At 37.6% G+C, this 19,233-nt stretch overlaps 1 protein-coding gene across 1 annotated transcript; it reads right to left on the reverse strand.

Moving 5' to 3' along the window:
- Positions 1-592: 592 nt before the first annotated feature.
- Positions 593-18,325, reverse strand: LOC123308182 (paramyosin, long form). Its single transcript, XM_044890752.1, has 13 exons — positions 18,075-18,325; positions 17,686-17,742; positions 15,265-15,351; positions 15,038-15,204; positions 13,212-13,449; positions 9,467-9,811; positions 9,038-9,326; positions 8,762-8,889; positions 8,591-8,703; positions 2,365-2,689; positions 2,101-2,295; positions 1,454-1,831; positions 593-1,230 (listed from the first exon to the last, which is right to left on the reverse strand). The coding sequence occupies exons 1-13, from the start codon at positions 18,189-18,191 to the stop codon at positions 1,036-1,038; spliced, it is 2,634 nt and encodes an 877-aa protein (XP_044746687.1). The 5' UTR covers positions 18,192-18,325; the 3' UTR covers positions 593-1,035.
- Between the last annotated feature and the right edge of the window lie 908 nt (positions 18,326-19,233).

The following is a 19,233-nucleotide window of genomic DNA, read 5'->3' on the forward strand; positions in this document are numbered from 1 at the left end:
AAGAGATCTAACCTAATTTCCTGCTTGAATCTTGCTAGTAAAAAAATACTATTTCGCTAAGCGCCTCAAGCAGTGAACTCCTTTCTTCATCGGGTCAAAGATTATAATTAATATAGAGTTAGGTTAGGTAGCAGGCTAACTCTATTACATGGACATAGAGATATGGACTGAGCAATGTCAGCATGAAATTGTCTTTCTAGAAAGAGAGAAAAGATCGTCGCGCATTTACCTGTCTCTTTTTGTTCACATAGGGGCGAGTGTAGACCAATCAAAATTTTAGAAAGAGACAACTGCATGCCCGATGTTCAGTTTCTCTCTGTCACTTTTTTTTGACCGTTTTTCATGCATAGATAGAGAGGGAAGGTACAGTCCATGTCTATATGTCTATGCTCTATTACCTTTGCATCGGGTCTCTTAGAGTTCACTGATCTCAAGCCATTGTTCCACTTCAGAAAACATCGATTGCTGAAGGTGTATTGAATTATCAGTTTTCAACTTTAAATTGACCAAGTCCGGAGAAAGTTTCAAGGGTTCAAAGCAATTTCTTACCTAGAGAATAATTATTTTATTAAATATAATATTAAAAACACTCTGTATACAAGCAATTTATTCTTATACAGTACATTCACTTACATTACATTACATTGTCATAAAAATATTTTCTAAAACCCTCTGCAGAACTGAACATTTCCGAAACCTACAAATTTCCTTCCTATTCGTTAAATTAAAAGCATCATAAATTGCTATATGTCGATTGGCTTCGTGTTGTCGTGAAATATGTACGTTTCTTAATGCCGTTTTTATCAAGGTATATTGTCGTGAGTTGATTTCATCTAACACGTATATAGATCTAATAGATGGATATTACTTTATTCTGGATATATTATGTGCACAAAAATAAACTTAAAAAAAGGAAATAATACGTATAATAATTCAAATCTTCCGTTCGCTGCGTGTTATAGCAAGGTTTTCTGTGTTTTGATCGAACGGCACTGTTGATTTTTTTGATGAGTGATAAAGAAGGCAGTAATACGTTTACATTTCGGTGGTTCTCGTCTCCTGGACAAGGTAGACTTGGGATCCGGGAACCGAGCTGGTGGTGACGAAGGAGCGGTGCTTGGTGCGGATGAGGGAAAGGCTGCTTTCGGCCGTTTCTGCACGGTCTTCCGCAGCTTCGAGCTCCCTCTGGAAGCGGCGCACGCGGGTCACGTTCTGTTGCGATACTCCCTCCTGAAAAAAAAATCAAACGGTGTAAGATCTAGATTCATACCATCTGTCATAGAATTGTCAGTTTATGACAGATGACAGCTGTCATAGAACTGTCAGTTAATGACAAATGACAGCTGTCATAGAACTGTCAGTTTCTGACAGATGACCTCTGTCAAAGAAGGATCCTTGGTGCTTTTCTTTTCGAAAATGAAGCTGGAGCTGCTAGAGATCTTAAATAACTTGCCTGTTCTTGAAGTTGCCTCTTGTAGATGTTGACCTTCTGGTTTGCCTTTTCCAAAGTCTCCTGAAGGATGGCGATGTTCTTCTGGTCCTCCTCGCACTGGATCATGATCTCCTTGACGCTGCGCTCTTTCTTCCTCAAGATCTTGATGGTCTCGGCGTGACGTCTCTTCTCCTCGTCCAATTCGGCTTCCAGGTCGCGGAGTCTGGCTTCCAGCTTGCTGATGATGCGCTTGCCTCCGACGATGGCGTTGGCCTCGACTTCCTCCAGGCGGACGCTCAAGTTCTTGACTTCGATCTCGAGGGACTTCTTGATGGCCTCGATCTTGACCACGCGTTCTTGTTCTTCGTGAAGAATTTCGACGGTGTGTTTGAGTTCAACCTGAGAAAAAGAGGAATTAGTGGTGTAAAGAAGAATACTTGTGTGGGTGCCAAGGAGGCACAGGGGAATTCTTTGGAACGAGATGCTAAAAGACATTTTAAGACCTCAAAATGGGAACAGACATCCTTAGAGGAGGTTTTAAGGAGGAGGAAGTAAAAGCCACCCATTTCATCTTCAACTGTAAAGCTGCATCTTGTTGGGTTACTTATGCCCTTGAGATGTCACAATCTACTTCAATTTTTTGCCATGGTAGTGGCTCTTCAGCTCACCTGGACACGTTGGTAGCGTTCGTCCGAAATCCTGAGTTCCTTGGTGATTTCTTCGTAATCAGACACGATGCTAGACAATTCCTGTTCTATCTTGCTCTTAGAGGAAGCCAAGTTGACGTTGATGGTGGTGAGTTCATTGATTCTGGAAGAATACTCCTCAGCTTGCTGTTCAGCCTGTCTCTTGCCACGTAAGGCCTATAATTATCGAAAAAAAAAATCAGTTTTATCTTGCCTCATCGCTATCCTTGAAGATTAAACACTCACGCTTTCGTAGTTGCCTCTGATTTCCTCAGCTTCAACGGTGAGAGCCTGTACCCTCCTCTGGGACACGCTGAGTTGGTCGAGGGTGACCTGGAGCTGCCTCTGGAGCTCGTCGTAGTGGGCCTGGATCTCGGTGAGTTGGAGGGATTGCTTCTTGATGGTCTTCTGGAGGTCGATGTTGGTCTTGTTGGCGGTGTCGAGGGACATCTCCAATTCGGTGATCTGGATCTGGAGCTTCTTCTTGATGCGGGTAACTTCGGTCTTGAGCCTGGTCTCGGCCTCGACAACGCGGGCGTTGAGCTGCTCGATTTCGATGGAGGTGGCCTTGCTGTGAAGGACATTCGAAGGTTAAAACTTTGAAATAACGTTTTCTCGTATAATTTTATAATTTCCAAACAGGAAATGTTCGAAATTTCTAAATCCCAATGAATAGGGGAATGTATCCTAAGGGCTAGACGGATCTACATTCTAGGCAGATCTACCTCTTGAGCAAATCTACATTCTAGCTAGGTTAATTTATATAATATAGAGAGGACAATTCGAAGAATTGTCGTTCTATTAATGCGTGCTAGTAATGAATCAGCGAAGGAACTCTCAGAGAGGCTGAAACATTTACACAAACTATAGGCTGGTTTCGAGATTATTGTCTCTCATCAGTACAGTGCAGTGTAACACATCTTAACCGGAGGATAGTGTCTTAGAGCTCCATCTTATAGGTTAATTAACCTGCTAGGTGAATCTTCTGACTCTTATAATTTATATTTTATGTTACCGGAATTATTTATCTTTTCTGGAAATTTCTGATATCATATATCATTGATTGCTTGGAAGTCAACTTCGATGTACGTCCTTTATATGATGATTCTGTTTAAATTCTCAGAAACTCTGGGTTTTCGGTCTACATTAAGTTACACGCTCTTGAAAACGTTGCATATACAGAGTGAGTCTTTGACTACTATTAACAGTATATTCTTGAGGTCAAAAGAAACACTTTTTTCCTTATCATTTTTTTCCAATCGGCACGATTTGAAACGGTTTGAAAGATGCATAAAAAATTGGTTTTATCGAATGAAATGAATTTCGGAATCTAGTTTTTCATTCATGAATCTTTTTTGATCACAAGATATCACCCACGTCTTCCAGTTTTCTCATTATGACCTTACGTACCATAAAAATACCAAAGATTCAAAGAACCCAACTCTTGAAACTAAGTTGGACGTTATGTAATGAATATTTGAACGTTCTATGAAATAAAAGTATTCTTCATATTTTCTCGTATAATGCGCAGTTTTTGAATAAATTGATATCCAAAAATTAAAAAGTATCTGTGAAATTAGAAAAATTGGCCGAGTACAACTCTTGTTTGAAATATCCACAGATGTGTAGTGTCACAGATTTAGCTAGTTTTTCAAGGGTTGCTATATCTTGTTATCAGAGCCGAATCGGAAAAAATTGTATAGAAAAAAGGTGTTTCTTTTTACCCAAAGAATCTACTGTTGAAATATTTGTTGTTGTCGTTGAGTCAAAGACTCAACCTTGTATTGCGAATTTCAGTAAATAAGAGAAGTTTAGAAGCCTTGATTGAATCAAGTTATTGATCAATAATGTTAATTTGATGAATTCATTCATTCTGGGTGTTCTGTTTTCTGTCTCCATGCATTTTTTGGCATGAATTAGGCACCTCATAGTTTTCAGATTCAAATGGCTGGTTGGAAAAATCTTAATTACTTTCGCCAACTGTTTTTCCTGCATATAATATAGTTGGCACCGATGCCAACATCCGAGTTTCACTTGTTGTTATTTATAGACTTTGAGATGCATGTCTTCTTGCTTCATTATGTAAGTAAACTGCTATAATTTGGTTTATTTTGGTCCTATTGTCGTCATGGGATTGAACGTAGAGATATTGCAGTTTATTGAACATGGTTGAAATATTAATAAGTTTATTGATGAGAGAAAAATCAATTCTGCATTTATTTAAAAAAATTCTTTTCTTTAATATTTTCAATTAACTGATGGCTGGATTGCAGAAATGTGATAGTGAGATGTCCAATGTTGGTATTGTTAACTTTTCTGGCTTTCTGAAGAATAATCAATTCCACCTCAGCTGCATTTTTATATGTACTGCCATTTGTCAATGATTCATGAACTTGAAAAATTTGGAACGATAAGAGATGCTTGACGTTATATATATTGATATTTTTGCTATTATAACTCATCTCAATGGCGCTTCTTCGAAACAATCTTTTTAGGTATTCAAAATTCTGCACAGACCACGGAATTCATGATGAAAACCTAATAACTGATGGATTCTACCGAAATATAGTAACCAGTAGCGATATTCTCGTATCAACTCACCATATCGAACAGATTTCTCTTATCTAGACACTCACGCAACATCAGACAACATCAAAATCACCTTTTGTCGTAAAAATAATGCTGCGACCTCACATTGAAAGACTTGAGCTCCTGACTCAAGTTCTCCAGGGGTTTTTCGAAACTCTCATCCACTGCCTTACACATCCTATCCTCCATCATCCGTCGATGACCAGAAAAATCGAAGTTTTTGGCCACAACCCCGTCTTCCATCTTGATCACGTCGTGTTCTATGGTTTCCGCTATGTTCTTCCTGCTCTTCGCCAGCAATTGCTGCTCGATGGCCTTAGCCGATTTTCCCTTGAGGTATTTCTGCTCCGCCCTCAGCTCGGCCTTGACTCTTCTGTCAGCGTCGGGGTCGTAGTCAAAGTCATCCCTCATTCTACTCTCCACGCTCTTTATCTGACGAAGAATGTCCCTCTTCTTCTTGTGGGTCTTCTTAACCTGGATTTTCTCCGTGATGGTGGCTGCGGAGACGGACTGGTTCAACTGGTAGCAACTTCTCGAGGTAGCCTTGATATCTCGTAGATTTTCTTGGGCGCTTGCTGCCGTTTTTCTGGCCAACCTACTCAACTCGCTTTCGGAGTAGGTTTTGATGGCTCTCATCGGGTCGTGCTCCCTAAGAGCCATCTCCTCCTGCCACGGGAGGTGGGGAGACCTAGCCCTGATTCCTCTCTCCTTGTCGTCCAGGAAATCTATCATCGGCTGGTAAAAATTGATGCCCAGGCCGTAGTTGTACTCGTATTTTTTCGTTTGAGGGTGCCATTTGGAGGTGGATGGTGCGGCCATTTGATTCGCGATCGATCGACTGATTTTTTATCGATCGCATTGCACTTTTATGCGTTTTTATTTTGATAAGAGATAGTTTCATTGCCAGGACCAATGCGGTGGCCGGTGTCAGGGCTAGGGATTATTTATAAATGGAGGACTTGGCGCGTCGATACAGCTAATTGCTCAGAGGTCACGCTCGGAAGCTTCGAAGAAGGCTGGTTCTCATTGAAGTCTTAATTGATTGCGTCATCGTAGCATTTTTCAACCAAAACAACTCTGAACGATACTTATTGAGGTATAAGTAGAAACGATTCTACAGGGTAAGTCTTCGACTAGTACAAATATTTCAACAGTAGATTCTTGTGGTCAAAAGAATCATTTTTTTTCTCATACCATTGTTTCTGATTGGGCCCTCACAAAGAGATATAGCTATTAAGTTTTCATTTTGAGATATGCCACGCTTGGAAAAACAAATTACCTCCAGAATAAGAAGCTAAATTTGGGACACTACTCATCTGTGGATCTTTTAAACAGAGTTTTAGTCAGCCAAAGTATCCAATTTTTCAACTTTTTTGTTTTTGAGCATCTCAACTACTCGAAAACGGCGCATATACGAGAAAATTTGAAGAATACTTTTATTTTATTCTTTGAATTTTTGCTAATTTTATGGCACGTTATGGTCATAATGGAAAAACTGGAACAAATGGGTGAAATCTTGTGTTGGAAAAAGATTCAGCAAATAGATGAAAAAGTATATTCCTAAATTCATTCCATTCGATAGAACCGATAGATACAGCTGAAAATTACCTTTTTTTTTGGTTTTTCAACATCCTGTATCTTTTAAACCGAGTTGATTCGGAAAAAATGGTAAAGGAAAAAAGTGTTTCTCTTGACCTCAAGAATTTGTCAAAGACTTCGAGTGAATCCTTGAATTCAGTGAATCCTTTTGTACACTGGAGCGTGCACTTATTATTATTATTCGATTTTTCTTTTCGAAGAATAGGAAGCATGAATGAAAACCTTGATTATTTAAAATCAGATCAATTTCCGTTCAATCATAATAGGGAGTTGAAGTGTGCACAATACGTTAGCCTGAACGTAAACGCTAACGTGAGAAATAACGTCAGATATAACGTTTACGGGTTGTGATGAAATTTGAGTTGAAGTGCTGCCATCATGAAACGTCAGACGTTAAACATAACCTATCAATTTGATTTTGCTTTCGTTTCGCGTGAACTCTCTTTTATCTAATATTGAGCTTCGACAGCTGGAATAACATTTGGAATATTGATGTTCTAATGATTTATATGCCTAATAAAGAGAATTTTCAGCTTGGAAGCATTTTATTATAAATGAAATGTTCAAGTGTTAGAGACATGAGAATTGCAGTGTAGATTCAGCCATTTCCTTGTGTACTGAATATCTGATAACAAAGTAATTTAACTTAATCCTTTTGATAACTTTCAAATCACTGCTGATTTCCTATAATTTTCGTTCATTATGAGAAAATACCAGAGATATATCTCTGGAAAATACACAGGAAATGTAAACAATGACAGTTTGAGGTTATCGAGAATTGCATTGAACAATCAAAATTCGGCCATTCGCAAGTCATCGGTGCTACTCGTTTAACGTTCGGTTAACGTACGTCGATGTTTAAGGTATACGTGGGAGACCGCTAGTTTACGTAGGCCGTAAAGCTGACGCTAACGTTAACGTTAAAAACGGACGAATGAGCATGCGTAGATGTCAATTATAACGTTAACGTTTACGTTCATGGCTGCACTTCAACTCTCTAATATCCCACTGTTCGGTCTTCATTCATCGACAATAGTTATTTATGTACCAAGGACGAAAAACTGTCTATTTCAGTCCAGCCTGTAAATTGATAGTCGAGGCGTAGCCGAGGCTAGCAAACAGGCGAATTTTCTGCCGTGGCGCATATTAAATTTTTTCGGCGAGCTCACATACTTTTATGAAAGTAAGTAATCACTTGTGTGCTGTGAATCTAACCTGACCATAGTCGCCAATTCCCTCATCTCTGGAGGGGTGTTACTTATATCCATTATCGCTATCACTATCCATTCTTGATTAAAATAAACACGAATATTCAAAACACCTTCCTAATTCACTCGTAAAATGTAGCGAATTTGGTAAAGAATCAATTTGACAAACGCTAATGACGCCATCGCCATACTCGCATCAGTAACCAAGCGAGGAACAGAGCCGATGAAAAGCGTTCAAGGAAGAAAAGTGAATGCGGTCGAAAAGTACTTGCCTTCAAAAAGAGTCGACTTTTCGTTTCGTTGTTTAGGTCGACGAAAATGTATTTATTGGATCGAACTAGTTTGTATAATCTGTTTCAAGTTCATTTATGGATTTTCATCAAGTATCGGCCACATCAATTCAATATTAAAAGGAACTTTCGTCTTCCAATAAAAATTTTGAAAAATACTGGGGTTGATCTAACTGGTAAAATGTAATTCTGTTATTACGCGGTATTCACAAGGCACCCTGAAGATGTAGAATGAATTTGAACAACTTTTTACCCCAATTGGAATATTCTTTCAACGAAAACTCCACCAAATTTTTTTTTGCATTACAAAACTTCCTTAGCGATAAGAAATTGTCATCAAGAGGAGATTGCAAGAGTTTTTTGCCAACAAAGACAAAGTTTTTCATGGGTGAGGCATTTCGAAGCAAGTCATAGAACAAAGCGGTTTATCTTTTCCCATAGACGTAGAGCAATGGATTGAGCAATACCAGCTAATTTATAGAAAGAGAGAAATGATCGTCAGGTTAATATCTGCCTCTTATCTGTTGACATAGACGGGGGTGTGGACCAATAAAAATTCTAGAAAAAGACAATTAGCTGGCCTGATGTTCAGTTTCTCTCTGTCACTTTTCATTTCATGCACAGATGAGAAAGGGTCGGTCCATTTCTCTATGTCTATATCTTTGCCAATCCAAAATATGTTGAATAAAGTCTTGAAGTTCACAAAAAGAATGAGCATTCTTTCCCCAGCCTATTATTTGGAAAATTTTTTTTAACTGAAAGTTTATGGACTTTATATTCACTCACCGGATAGCCTCAATTTCTTCATCTTTCTCTTGTAGGCGTTTTTCGGCTTCGTGACGGAATTGAGCCAATTCGGCGGACAAACGCTGAGCACGCTGTTCCTCGGCTCTACGTCCCTACATACACAAAAAAAACATTCAATATTTGAGAAAAAAGGTGAGTAAACATACTTACAGCTTCGGCTTCTTTGTAAGCAGCTGTAAGTTCATCGCGTTCGTTCTCAAGACGACGAAGTTCCAATTCCAACTCATGCAGACGACGGTTGTACTCGCTGATGGTGTTCTTGGCATCAGAAAGATCATCTGGAAGAAGGATGGTATAAGTTTGGACCGAGAAACACTAGGAGATTTCAGATTTAACCAACTTTACACCCTTGAATGAAACTCAAGGATTGATTTGAAAAGCATTACCGTTGTTTCGGGTTTACTACGCCATCATCAGAGCACTCACCAGCCAATTTCTTGTTTTCCCTGGCGAGGGCGTCCTTGTGTTCCCTGGTCTTCTCGAGCTCGTGCACGGTACGCTGGAGTTCTTGCTGCTTGTTGCGCAGGTCCCTCTGGGTGGATTCGTACAGTTGGATGGTTTCTTCCAGCCTGGTCTTGGTCTCGATGTTGATCCTCTCTAGTTGTTCAACCCTCTTCTGGAGCTCCCTGGCTGTTCCGTTGGCCTTCTCCAAGTCAATGATGAGGACCTCGACTTCGGATTGCAGGCGTGACTTCTGCTTCTCCAAGTTGTTGACCTAGAACAGGAAGAGTAGATTCAGAGAGTTGGTATCAAGAGAATTAACAAGATTTTCGATGGTTTAGGGTCTTTCTACTCCTATTATGGATCATGGGGAGCAGTTAACTTGATTCTCCTTTAAGACACCCAACGACCTACCTTGACCAAGAGCGATTCAATGTGTTCCTCTTGCTCGGAGATCCTGACGTTGTATTTCCTCCTCAATTCCTCAACCTCTTCGGCTCTAGCGGCGGCTTCGGCCTCGTACTTGCTCCTGTAGACTTGGACATCTCCCTGAGACTTCACCAGCTGCCTCTCGAGGTCCAGACGGGCTTCGCTCTCTTCTTCGAGCTGGACGCGGATGGACTCCAATTCGACCTCGACCTGGTGGAGTTGAGATTCGAGGACTGAGCGTCTTCTCTCGTCGTCTTCGGCACGACGGCGAGCGTCCTCGAGTTGACCGGCGAGTTGGGTCTTCAGGTAGGTGGAGTTCTCGAGACTGACCTAAAAAAAATAAAAAAAAAATAAAAAAAAATATTAACAGTGAATTTAGGTTTGACTTGGGACTTCTGGGAATTTTTCGTTAATTCTTTGGTGATTACCGATGAAGGATGAGTCTTTTGGTCTCTTCTAAATATCAGGAAAACAGCATTAGGGGTGACAGGTTAGGCAGGTTCTTCGTTGTACCTTGTCAAATTGCCGAATTTTAGGTTAGGTTAAGTAGGCTCAGGATAAGTCAGGTTAGTTTAGGTAAGGTAAGTTTGGGTCAGGTCAGGTCACTCGAAACTGTGTATCTCCTTCCTTTAAACCTCCTAACAATGTTGATATAGATGTGTAATATACTGCACCTCCAGGCCCGGATCTAGGGAGGGGCAAGCGGGGCGCTTGCCCCGGGCGCCAGCCTAAGGGGGCGCCAAAATCAACCAGATGTTAAAATTTTTTACTTTTGATTTTCTCGGAAAAAATTAATTTCCTAGTGCTAAAATGGAAACTATAGAATGGAAACATGATACCTAAACCATCACTATGCCTAAAATCTTTAAAATCAATGAGGGATCAATTAACTGCATATTATTCAGTCATCTACGAATGACCGCCACACTTGGGTGAAATAGGTTGAAAGATCTGATATGTTTACACTGCGTCGCAAGCAGTAATTTCTTTGCCTGGGGAATTACCGACTCATCGCCTTCTCATCTGGAACTAAAGGCCAAAATTTCCGATTTTCTATAGATCATAACTTAAAAACTAATCCTTTCAGCATAATTCTGTTTGCATATTCGTAATCTATGCCTTAGTGAAAACATCAATTTTGGTGGAAATCGGTAAGATCGAAATTTTTTCAAATTTTCCATAGATGTACCGAGTTTTTCACCAAATTTTGAGCCCCCCTTTAACTTTGTTACTGAGAGAGGTACAAAAAAATGTTTTATGTAAAAGTTTCACGGAATTGAGTTTTTTTCAATGTTTTCACAAAATGAAATATATACAGAGTCGGCGATTTTCTGAAGAATATTTTTGGTCTCCGATCAAAACCGAATTCATTCTGTACACTAATTCGAGGGCGTAGAACACGAATATGCAAACAGATATTTTTAAAGAAATTTACTTTTCAAGTTATGGTCGATGGAAAATCGGAAATTTTGGACCTTCGCGGAAAAATTCATAAAATCTGAACCGTTCGAGATAGATGAATGAAGTGTGGTTTTTTATATTTGCAAAGAACCAATTCATCACCAAAAAAACAGCATATGACTAGTGATTTTTTTCTAGCTGCTACAGCTTCTCAAAGTTGACCAATATTTCCGAAATTTTGCACTAAAAGTGATTTATTCCTCAAAATACTGATCCTCCAAAAATCTAATTGCATATTCGTGACCTACCTTGAATTCATATGTAAAATGATCCGGGTCGATATATGTAGTTAAAAAAATAAATTTTTGTTCGGAATAGTTTCGTTCATGAAGCGCGGGTAAAAACGATAGACGATGGCGGGTTGCAAACGACATTCTTGTAAATACGAACTTTTTAATTTTTTTTTATTTATGCAATTTTTGGGAGTATTTTGGGAAAAGAATAACTTTTAATGGAACAATGAGAAAAAATATCTTTTGATGGAACAATGGGAAAAAAATATGAGTGATTTTATCCCAAAGTACTCATCTTAGGAAAAATCTAATTGCATATTCGTAATCTATACGACCTGGAACTAGTGAAAAAAATAACTCGGGTTGAAAGCGATGACGAATATGCAATTAGATTTTTCCTACGAACCTTAGTAGGGGGGGGGGCGCCATCATGAATATTTGCCCCGGTAAGAAAAAATCGTAGATCCGGGCCTGTGCATCTCAAAAGTTAAAGAAGTTCATAAATTTTGAGACTATCGCTAAAAAGTTTCCTTTTTTTCACCAATTTTCAAATATGGGGAATCCAAATGTCTACTCATTCATTCTTTTGCCCATTTATTAATACGTTTCGCAGTTTCAAAACATTGAAAAAATAAAATTCAGTAACGTTTAATGGTGTCCTCCAATATCAACCACAATCTGACAAAGCTTTTGCATACTTTCGATCAGATTTTGATTCCTCATAAATTAGTATTTGGTGGAGAGATTCGGCACACAAAACAGTTAAGCAAATTCCCCATAAGTAGTGGATATTATATAGTAAACAGGGTGAGTCTTTGACTCGTAGATTCTTCTTCTAGATTGGGAACTTTGACCAAATGCAACTCTGTTTGAAAGATCCACAGATGTGTAGTGTCACAGATTCAGCTAGTTATTCTGAACGTAATTTTGTTTTTCCAGGATTGGCACAGCTGATTTTGAAAAAATGTTATAGGAAAAAAGTGTTTCTTTGACCTCAGAAATCAACTGTTGAAATATTTGTAATATTGTAATATTGTAAATATTGTAATTGTCAAAGACTCACCCTGTATATGGAAGGACATGCTACTAATAGTTTGATTGTTTGTGTCGAGTAAAAGTGCTTTAACTTTCTTGAACATTACCAAAAATACATCAATTTATGCCTATTCGAATTATCACTGTTTGGAAGCATTGTAAGCCAATTTTTTACTCTTATTTTAAATGTATTGGCGTTTCATTCAGTGTTTCCTCACTCTTATCTCGGTGCGAAGGAATTGTTGAGGTAAAAGAATGTTTAAACTGAAGTTATACGTAATACCGAAAATTCAAAGAAGTTCTAACACTATTAAACCCAAACTGATGCAAAAAATAATGAAAAATGGTAAAATTTTGACGCTCTGTTGGCTATGGAAGAAGATTTCTTCAATATATGCTCAATACAATTGGAATTCTTTATTGGAACTTTCTGTTGGGGTCCAGAAGAGGAATTTCATTAAAGAGGTGCAAAATGGCGAATGCATAGTTGCAAAATGGCGAATGCAACCAAGAAGATATTTCACATTTTCTTGACAAAACGACTATAGAGAAAATTATTAATGTAATATCTTTATGGTCATACCTCTCAGTATAGTTTTATATCAAGAAACTGTATATGGAATATTGCTGATGAAATTCATGTAACCTAATTGTTAATCGGGTACTCTAACGATTTGTCAAAATCAGCTGATTGTTCTTTACCGTGGGGCACACAAAGCTTTTTATTATCACGATAAAGAGGCATTTCTGAGAAAGTTATAGTCTAATCACTTTAATCTAACGTCGGGAAGAACATTTTTCCCAAAAATATGCACAAAACACAATACTCGACGAAAACAGCATGCGAATCAATGGAGGGAAAAGCTTGTGTGCCCCACGACAACGAACGCTCAGCTGAGTTTGACAAATCGTTAGAGTTCCCTATTGTTTGGGAAATTCCATGTGGTAAACGTCAGAATTCATTTCAACCATAGAGTAGCTTTTTTTTTAAACAAACTGACCTTCAGGTCCTGGACTTCCTTAACCAATTCGATGTTCTCCTGGGACAGCCTGGTCTTGTGGGAGGTGATGTCCACAATGGTACGGTTAAGCTCTTCGATCCTGACGTTAAGTTCGCTGATGCTAATTTCCAATTTTTCCGCATGTTTAACGCTGATCAGGCGTTCTTTGTTGAGTGATTCAACTTGGGAGAGGAGTTCGTACACTTCAGCCTGGAATTTGCTCTTTTCTTTCTCGGCCCTAGGAAAAAATATAAAAGGTTTAAGTCAATTTCGAATTTCACCCCAGATTGTGCAAAAATCGCCATTTTTGGACTTCAAATAGTTGAGCTCTAATTGAATCAAGAATATGAGTTTTTCCATGTGCAATTTTTTACTGGTGTAGGTATATTTATACTACCAGATTACATCATTTAATCTTGAGTTTCTCTAGGAAAATTCGGAAGGAGTATGATGCATTATTTTAATCTATTTAGGGGGACATTATCCTGAATAAGAATTCAAAAAAATATGAATGAATTATAATCACCCATATATATGATCAGGAGTTTTCAAAAGTCATTGTGAATTTCCTCGTAGCTTGAAGGATATGCCACACGTTCTTTGAATTATGATACAAATCTCATTCTAAAATAACTCCAGTGCTTATTTTTCACATGAATTATGTACCATGAACTATTTACATTAATAAAATTTATGCCTGCTAAAAATAAGACATAATAATCATCCGTAACCAAGCTTCTCAAACATGTGTTCTTGATGAAAATATGTGAAGACACGCCATAGTTTCAGGTAATTTTCGACATTGCGAGATAGACCGTCCGAATGGTGTAACAGAATTCCGGAATCAAAATATGCCAGAGCTATTGCACATCATAATCTCACGTATGGATGAGCTGCCAACACAAATATGGAGTCGAAAACAATTCTCATATTGCTCATCTATTTTTGAATGCAGCAAATATACGAGGTTTTTCAAGAATAACTGAGTAATTTGTCAGCAGTCATTGGGATATTGTTGTGCTATCCAACAGAGATCCTAGCAAGAACAAAACAAATAGTTCATCCAGTAACTTTTTTGTATTTCGGCTTAAACCAACGCAATAGAAAAATTTTTGCCTCATACCTAAAACACGATTTGTGAAATATTTTACGAGGAAGAAGAGGAAATTTTTCAATTTTCCTCACAGAAGGCTTTTTGTATCCATCTTTTTGACCAAAAATTCCAGTTTTCCTTTTTTGAAACACTTAATCTTATGCGAAAATGGAAAATCAAATGGCTTATTTCAATTTCGATTCTTGTATTGAGTTTCAAAACTCAAATTGTTTCAAGAAGCTGAAAGTATGCTATACTGACAATTAGCAACCAATTGCAAACCTGGCACAGTCGAGTATTTCAAATAGACCAATTAATTGGGTGATATTTTGGGACCCTAATAAATCTGTTTCTGTTTCGTTTGATTCCATAGTAATTCATGTCAGGAAGATTGATTTATTTGGCAGATAAGAGAACTTGTTGATCTCGTCTGACAGATTATAGCAGAGTTACAATTTATAAAACGAAAGATGTAATCCTTGTATATTTCTTGAGTTGGAATGAGCAACACCTGTGTCGAATATTAATCTCATTTTTGGTTCATTATTTCCAAACTTCCACATCAGTTTTTACAGTTCAAGTGTAGAAACACTTTTTCACAAATGAATGATAAAATTCATCAGAGATTTTTATCTCAAATTCTCCCAGGTTCAAACCTGGTTCAGGTCAACTATCAAAAAGGGAATATTTCGAATTATCTGTAAATATGGAAGGCAAAATTTGCGTTTCTTACCTTGATTTGCTTTTGGCCAAAGTGTCGATTTGCTCTTGGAAGTCGACAACAATCTCCTGGTGTTTCTTCTTGAGGATAGCAGCGGTTTCTTCTGATTCGATGTGGACATCTTCCAGAAGTCGTCTGAGTTTCAACAGTTCGGTGTCTCTTTTCTTGTTGATTTCAAACTGTGTAGAAATTGATTGGATAACATTTTATGTCTGATAATTGAAATTTTTTTAAAATACCTGGCTTTCTGCACCTCCTTCAGCTTCTTCCAAGCGTTCGGATAGTTGGATGACCTGTACGCTCAAATCTGCCTTCTCTCTCTCAATCTGAAAGAAGTACCATGAGAAAATTTGGTCTCTGTTGGAAGGTTCAATAGCACTACACGTTCAACATTTTCTCTTCACACGAGCATGAGAAATTTATGAACTACCTGACATTTTCACAAAAGAGTTGATCTTTAACTAAATCTTCGAAATATTTTCAGCGTCAACCACTTCAAATCAAAAGTGAATCAAAAGTATTCCTAATTCATCCAGAAAAAAATGAATAATAATGAATCATTGCTGAATTCCAATGAATGAACATGAAATGATAGTTTTTCTGATAGCTGAGCTTTCAAAACAATTCAGATTTTTACCTTTATGTTGAATCTATCTGGTTTCGTCTTAAATTGAGGGAAATAATGTTCATTTTTTTAGTTGTTTGTGATTTAATTGAATACTGACGAATTGATATGAAAATAATCATAACTTTGAATTATATTCAAGAAGTGTTTCTCTAGAAAAGCTCAGTTTATTATTATGAAAAGTTATTTTCGGATGAGTATTCACGCAGGAGCAAATCGTTGATTTCATTTTTAATTGATTTTGTTTCAGAGATTGGGAGTGAAAGCCCTAAAAGGTTTGTGAAGAGATGAGTATTCAGTAATAATTAATCATAATGAAATGTTCACTGGAATATTCTCTATCTCAAATATTTGAACTGGAAAACTTAACCAACTTAAAGTATCCATTTCATTATTCATGACGCTTTCAGACCAAAAAGAACATGCCATTCAGGAGTGAGGAAACAGATCAAACGATGTCACAACATTCGTTTCGTATATTTTTTCCAGAATTTCGTAATTTTCACACCTCAAATCTAGTAATCCCATTTATTTGAATTCCCGATGTATATATAGCGTGTACAAATATAGAACGGTCAGCATTCCAGAAGGTGAATCTAGCCAATTTTAAAATAGAAAAGTGATTGCCGACTGTATCTAACCCACTTAGTCACTTGCTAAAAATTACTGTTTTCGAGAGATTGGTTACCGAGGTATTGATATGATTTATCATCCCGTCAAATGTGTACCTGATTGTTTGTTTTCTTCTGTCGATCTTAAAGGAGTAATCAAAAAAAATAGCAGAGAAGACTGAAGATTCTGTAAACAGTATCTAATTAAAAAGTTCTGGATTGAAGTATGTATCGAACTCTGGGTTGAATGTTTCCTAAACTTGTATCGACCGAGATTTTTATATTTGACTAGAAGTAAAACAAATAATCTCTCCATTTTAGCAAGACGATGACGTCAGGGTTGGCAGATCAGCTTATAAAGAAGAATCCCTAGATCACTCAGAAACGTTCAGCAAGTTAGGAAATCTCGTGTTGCTGGTCCTTTTCTGGGTTACCGATGTGTTGTTGCTTAATTTGCTCTCTTTTCACAGTTTACATCCTGATATTTTGCATAATCGTAAAAAAAAAAATGGAATTTCTATAACAAAGTCGGTTAATCAGGACTGACTTTTGGATCATAATAATAATGCATTTTTGATGGCCTATAGAAACCCAGAATATTCCTGACTTCATAGGCATTGCTTGATTATACAGTCTTTTGAGGAATACTGACAGTCTCCTTTTTGTGACATAAAAATTGAAACGATTTTGAAATACAAAAAATGGGATACCTATTCGTTTAAAGTTTTTTCGATATTTTTGACACATTTCAAAGGACATTTGAATCTTTGTAAAGTGGATAAAAAGATTTTGAATGGTGGATGCTTTCGAGATTCCTAAAATATGGGTGTCTCAGTCTGGAAAATATCCCAATAACAAAGTCAGAACAACACTTTATGTTGTCTTAAGCTTTTCAGCTCAAGTTTTTCAATCTAAAGTTTTAACTTTAGTGTTGAGGAAGAATTTTACGGTTGCTGGTTAGTATCAAAATAATAAAAAACCTTCATCTTTAATAACTGGATTACTGAATTCGTGTCTGTAATTACTATTATCTTATTCCTGGTTTCATATATTATTTTTTATAATGTTGATAATAGATACTTTTGTATGAATTGTTTTTTATAATATTTCTGTTTTTATATCATGTTTACCATGTTATTTCATTGGTTTTTTTCTTGTCTATTGAAAAGCCAACTGTAAAATTCATTTTTATTCAGAGATGATTTGATATTCAATTGGAAATAATAATGTAATATTTCTCAGCACAATATAGTATTTTGTGTAGATTGATAAACGAATTGTCACAACAGGTACAATGAGTGACATTTGAGTCCTTTCAAATTTCAGAACCACCTGGTACTTTCAGATCATATTTCATTGATTTTTTGATTTTCTCCAATTAAGTTACCATGTTAATCATAGTTTCACGTTTTTCGCATACTCACCCTTTGTCTCAATTCTCTTTCGATTTCAAGGTCATCCTGTAAAAGGCGGATTTTGTCCTGAAAAAAAGATATTTTATGTTTATTCGTATCCCACTTGAGAAAATATGGGAATAAATCTGAGGGTGTTACCAAAAATCTTCGGTAGGTAAACTTCGAGGTTTTTGATATTTTGGAAATGAAAAGGGTGACGAAAATGGGGGCTAATATAATGAAATCTGGGGGATGCACTAAAAAACACCAATTTCCCGAGATTACACAGATCACCCTTGCAAATCGTCACCTTGTCACTTCACCAAAATCACGAAATATCACATTTTCTCACGAAACCTCTTCGTATCCTTAAAGAGTCAAAGGTAACCCAATCCCAACTTGTCAACTTTTATTTTTACCTCAAGCCTGGACAGCGCCGATAGATCGGCGCTATATTCGATGCTGACGTCGGCGTTACCAGAGGTTCCACCCGACGATCTGTACGTGTATTTCGAGGTTCTTGCCACGGTGGCCATTTTTCAGGTATTTTTCGATTTTTCTTGGTTTCGCAGAGGAAGAATTGTGCACTGACCGTCGAAATTTCAGAGATAGAAACCCGCGTGCTAAGCCGCCTGTCACTGGGGCTTTTGTCGTTCGTATTGAGGCGCCGCGACGCCGTACGAAGAAAAGGGGGAATCGTAGGATGCTGCTGCGCGCGCGCCGGCGGCGTCGCGCATCTGTGACTCAGAATTCGCGGTATTTCTGGAAGGACTTCGATTTCCACCCGAGTTATTTCGGGGAATTCGATGCATTTATTGCATTTTTTTCGAATTGGATTCTTTCGAGATTCAACGGCTGTTAGGTGTTGGTATAAGTTGGAGGCTGGAGAAGGTGGATGCTTGTCCAAAATAGACGGGTTTTTTGGTGTAAGGAACGATGACACAGACCTATTTTTAAGTTGCGCGAATGTAAGTCAGATGGTTGTCCTAGTTTCTATAATATTCACTTCTGGTGACTCAAGAGTTAATTGGTCACTTATAACCGATAAACTCTCGGAATCTTCAAAAACAAATGGATCATTTTTTCATCTGTGATGAGTATCCATTACTCATATGAAGGAAGCGGCAGTAACTCTAACTCATCAAGTTTGTGATGTTATATATCACTATCACTATTTATAAAATTGAAAAGATCAGATTCACAAGAAAGATAAGGTAACTTCAAAAAGGAACTCCATGGGAATGCAATCCAGATCAGTACGATATAAACCTATTTACGAATATTGCTTGCAAGGCACGAAATATAAACAATAGAGGATTCTTGGAACTGCTGAAATCTTCCAGAATGCACTGACCTGAAAGATGTCATAAGGACATATGATGATAGACGAAACTCATTGAAATGTATTCGATAACTCTGTTCTCTCTTGTATTTCTGAAGAATTTCACGTACCTACCGTTCTTAGCAAACACGAGAAGGATTTGGCAAGGTAAGAGAATGAATAAGCAGAGAAGACCAGGAAGACCAGAAAAGAGCTAGGATGAAGTGGTTGTAGGAATTTGAGAGGATCGGAGAGCA

The sequence above is a fragment of the Coccinella septempunctata genome, chromosome 1, assembly GCF_907165205.1.
Source record: "Coccinella septempunctata chromosome 1, icCocSept1.1, whole genome shotgun sequence".
Classification (NCBI taxonomy): domain Eukaryota; kingdom Metazoa; phylum Arthropoda; class Insecta; order Coleoptera; family Coccinellidae; genus Coccinella; species Coccinella septempunctata.